The sequence below is a fragment of the Zingiber officinale genome, chromosome 3A (genome assembly GCF_018446385.1).
Source record: "Zingiber officinale cultivar Zhangliang chromosome 3A, Zo_v1.1, whole genome shotgun sequence".
In the NCBI taxonomy this organism is placed as follows: Eukaryota; Viridiplantae; Streptophyta; class Magnoliopsida; order Zingiberales; family Zingiberaceae; genus Zingiber; species Zingiber officinale.
This window is the reverse complement of record NC_055990.1, coordinates 48,668,185-48,672,969: the sequence shown is the minus strand read 5'-3', so window position 1 is coordinate 48,672,969 and position 4,785 is coordinate 48,668,185. Positions and strand designations below refer to the sequence as shown.

At 38.4% G+C, this 4,785-nt stretch overlaps 1 protein-coding gene across 1 annotated transcript; it reads left to right on the top strand.

Moving 5' to 3' along the window:
- The first annotated feature begins 1,505 nt into the window (after positions 1 to 1,505).
- Positions 1,506 to 4,328, top strand: LOC122051860 (dehydration-responsive element-binding protein 2A-like). The gene is made up of 2 exons (XM_042613164.1): positions 1,506 to 1,676; positions 3,223 to 4,328. Exons 1-2 carry the CDS (start codon positions 1,657 to 1,659, stop codon positions 4,031 to 4,033), a joined length of 831 nt encoding a protein of 276 aa, XP_042469098.1. The 5' UTR covers positions 1,506 to 1,656; the 3' UTR covers positions 4,034 to 4,328.
- The last annotated feature ends 457 nt before the right edge of the window (positions 4,329 to 4,785 follow it).

The following is a 4,785-nucleotide window of genomic DNA, read 5'->3' as shown; positions in this document are numbered from 1 at the left end:
TGGCATTGCCGAAGTAGATGAAGGGAAAGAGATGGCAAGGTTTAAAAATGACATCCTTGGGTGTGGGGAGGGAGCCGGAAGAGGAAGACACGCTAATCTCCTCTACCTCCGACACTATCTCCTTCTTCTGGCCGTCAGAATGTGGCAACGCGAAACAAACCCTCGTCGCCTGGCGAGGCTACGAACGGTGCTACGGTGAGGGAAGAAATAAGAAATAGGATTACCTTTGAGTTCCTCCATACTTGCTGCGGAGAGGGAAGAACCCGGCTGCGTTGCAAAAAGGAAAGGAAAGACGAAGAGGTGGGAGACTGAGGAAACCTAGCAACAATAGAGGAAAGGAAACCTAGCGTCGATAGAGGAAAGGAAAGACGAAGAGGTGGGAGACAAAGGAAATGATCGCCTGGGAAGGGAAAGTGTAGGTTAATATAGTTAATAATATAATAACATTTATAAAATATGTAAGAGGTCTAATATGATCATTTTTGTTAAATAATAATTAATTGTAAAGAGTGTCATTATAAAATATCTATAATGATATTTTTTATAAGTGTCATTAATAAAATGTCATAATAATTTTTTTTTTTCTTGTAGTGCATGCTTGGATCAGGACCAGGCACTCGGACTCCATTCTCTAGGCACCCGGACTCTAGGTGCCTGGACCAGATCCAAGCCTCCGGGATGTCCCAGTTACGTTAGGGATTTATTGCAATGAGGATCGGATTGGAGTTCGCGTCAATAAGAGTCCAAACACCTAGACCAAGTCTAGGCGCTCGAGACATGATAAATTATCAATGAAGAGCCGTTGCAAAATAGATTGAGACGACTACATCTAGACACTCAAGAGTTACCACATCAGCAAATGATTAATTGTGACTAATAGACTATAAATGAAACTTTGGTCTTCGAAGTTGAGATACAACCTACTTTGTATTTTTTTTATCTTCTATTTTAACCTTATGTACTCTCAATATTATAAAGGATTTCTCCGTCTTCAATACTTATCGAAGGAGTTTTCAATACTTATCGGAGAAGGAATTTTAGTAGTCCACTATTTAACAATCTTTGATTAAATTCTAATAAAGTAATCTTTTGAGTCTCTTTATTTTTAATGTAATTTTTATTGTTTAATTAATTTATGTTTGTCTGTGTTATAGAAGTGCTAATTTTAATTACGAATTATTCATCTACCTCTGGTCGATATAGCAGGACCTACACCTCATCGGCCTAATAAAGGCCTAACAACTCCCAACAGAATTGGGTCAGAAGTGACAAGAATACCAGGAGACCGCTCGGTACAAAACTTGGCCCATAAGCAACAGCTCATCTTCTCGGGTCTCCCGAATCTTCGCCTCCAAGAAAAGACACCCGCGCCGTTCATCGGAATCCGAGTGCGACACGTGTTTGACGAGTGCCTAAACGCGGGACACGTCACCCGGTACGTCTTACTGGAGCGCTTCGGAGGTTTTTTTCTAATCTAAACGCGAGAAGAATCTCGTCGTCTCTATAAATATGGCCATATTTAGCGATTAAATTTCTTGGCTCTCAAGATAGACGGAGAGTTCTCTAGAACTCGAGAGAGGCGAAGGGAAAAAAAGGGATTTATCTGCAAGATTAGAGCGAGAACGTTAGGAGGTCTAGAAGGAGACAAAGAGGAGGATGGCGATGGAACAAGAAAGGTACGGTTCAAGATCGAATCTGTTTCCGCTCGGATTCTTGCGGGGGTTTTAATTGTTTTTCCTTTTCTATTTTGTGTGATTTGATTTGTAGCTCTGTGAGTGTGGAACTGAACTAAAGTTTATCTATTGATTGGCAAATGAACATCCCTATTTGTGGTTTGGGGGAGTGAATGATAACAAGAAGTTCGTTGTCATCTTAGCAAGGCAGAGTTTTAATTAGTTTGACGCAATAGGCTCGATCTCGACTTCAGCATTCAGTAGTTACCTTTGGTGTTTCTGTTCTACTTGGTTTGTTCGGACAGCTCGAGTAGAAGTTTAAGGGAAATAGATTTGTAGGTAGATTGGTTAAGGACTTGATTAATATTGCCTTGGGAATGGATTGTGAAGTCTAAGTGCATCAAATCTTTAAGTTATTGATGTTTCTCAATGTCATTGAGCTTGACATCAGCCGGTGTGCACACCCAAATATAGACTTAATTTGGTTTTAGCAAAGCAAAGCAATACTCTAATTCACATGTACGATGAAGTCTGAACACTGGTTTTATCCAAAAAAGAAAGGACGTCAGCAGTTATTAGCAAATTCAAAAAATATTTCCTTTTGGTCAGGATGAAAAGGAAGCAAAAACAAGACTGCGAAAAGTTTTCATACAAATCAATTGATCTTCAGGGACAAGTGAACATGCAATCTAGTTTAAGAATTATTTTTCTCCTGTAACATTAATATCTATTTCTAATCTTGTTGGGTTTTATCCTTCAATCTGTTCACGTTAATCATCTTTCAGGTTAATTATATTCCTCTTCTTGACTTTTGTTCTTCGTCGTGTATCAAAACAACGTATATATAGACACTAAGATGGATTACACGAGTCCATCATCTGCAAATTGTATTGATTTAGAATATTAAGTAATTACCTGCCTGGTTCTTTATTGAAGAGAATCTGACACGAAGGATCTTTGATCGATAAACTTCACACAGATATCATTTACTTTTTATCAATAACTTGTTTACTTCAAGGGGATAATGAAAGTTGACTGTAAAATGGAGAAATCTGACAGAAGCAAGCGTATTGTCCTTTCATGGAAGGGAAAATCGCTTTTAGTTGTTCCTACACATTTTTTTATAAGCTCGCACCGCTCTTGGAAGACTGGAATAGCCATTTCTTGACATCCTTTTTTTGGTCAAGGCTACCATTATTGCTCTTGGAAGACTGGAATATATTTGGCGTAGTTTATTGAAAGTTGATGTATGCGTGTCTATTTATATTCATTTATTTGATCAAGGCTAATATGTGTCCTGATACTCATTTTAAGTATACCATTATTGCTCATCACCAAATTAAAGATACATAAGGAAACAACAGTTATATCCCCAATGTATTAGAACCATTGTATATTTAAACTTGTATGATGTTTGAGCTTTTGACCTATGGCACTATTATATTCGCCAGCTTGTTTAAACTTTTTTTCTTCCAAATCTAGGAGTACTCTATTTTCTGCCGCTTTAAATACTAAAACTATTTTGTGTCTTTTGGATTCATTTCTTCAGAAAAAAGAGACAGAGAAGGAAGCGTGGTTGTCCAAACTCTGTTGCAGACACTATCTCTCGCTGGAGAGAGCAGAACAATCAACCTGATGCACAAAAACGTATTCAACGTGCACCCGCAAAGGGATCGAAGAAAGGATGCATGCAAGGCAAGGGAGGCCCAGACAACCCGAATTGCAGATACCGCGGTGTAAGGCAGCGCACTTGGGGGAAGTGGGTAGCTGAAATTAGAGAACCTAACGGCATTAGTCGACTGTGGTTGGGAACATTTCCAACTGCAGAGGAAGCTGCACTTGCATATGATGAGGCTGCAAGAGCTATGTATGGACCTTATGCACGCCTCAATTTGCCTGACAGTCATGTTGCAACTACTGAATCAAGTGCAACGACGACGATGTCACGTCATTCGGAAGCTAGTGTTTGTGACACTGAGAAGGTGGAATTGATGCGGCCAAAGGTTGAACAGATTGATATGTCTCAGAATGATAAATTGTCATCGAGAACAGACCCTACGAGCATCTTGAAATGTGAACGAAAAATGGAGCATGATCAGGTTGGAGATGATTGGCAGGTCGATGACTTCTGCCTGGAGGATCTGTTGGATGCAAATTTTGGTGTCGCAGATGGCGCAGATTACAGATTAGAGTGGAATGATAGCGGAACTTATAATTGGGTGGAACATGATGCTGCTTATATGCCATTCTACCTTCAGAATCCTGAAGAAAGAATGTTTGGGTCCCTTACCGAGACGCAACAAGATCATCTTGGGTTCGATCCTAGTGATTTCATGATATGGCCTTCTGAGGAAAACTAGTGAGCTGGATCGATCTGAGGTTTTAAAGCTGCATGGATTAGGAGTTTTGCTTTGGGAATTTGCAAAATGGTTTGCCGTTCATGCTTTTGGTGATGCTTTGTACATGTCTGGTGGCGGGTTTGGATGAATACACGATTCATTCACAAATTTTGTATTGGAACTTGCTCGTTTTCCCCATTTTAAACGAGGAAAAATAGCGTGTTCGATATTTTTGCTATCATATTTATAGTTCAATATTTTGGCGTGGCGCCTCTGGTTGTATAACATGAATGGGAAATGATCATGTGCTATTTTTTGTTTTCTTGTTTTTCGTATCTAATAAAATGACATACATGAGGTTTAAAAATAAAATTATCTCATGGTATAATAATAATAATAATAATAATAATAATAATAATAATAATAATAATGTTCTCTTGGATGGGTCTAGTGATTAGTTTATGAGGTATTGTCATAATGAGATCTGGGGTTCGAATTTCGATAAAAGTCGAGATAAATACTTCTTTTATGTGCTAGTCACTATTCTAAAGGTACGAGGACGTTGGGGGCGAGCGTATTCGCCTTTTGTCACAATAATAATAATAATGGTTTGGGTATAAATGAATTAAACCGTTCATGAATTATTTGAAGTTCGATTCAATAAAAGTTAACTTGAGCTTGTTTAATGAGGCTCGTTAAGATAAATAAATCTTACTATTTTATTAAAAATCTCCTCTCTTTACTAACTAATTTTGGTGAAGCCTAAAATGAAT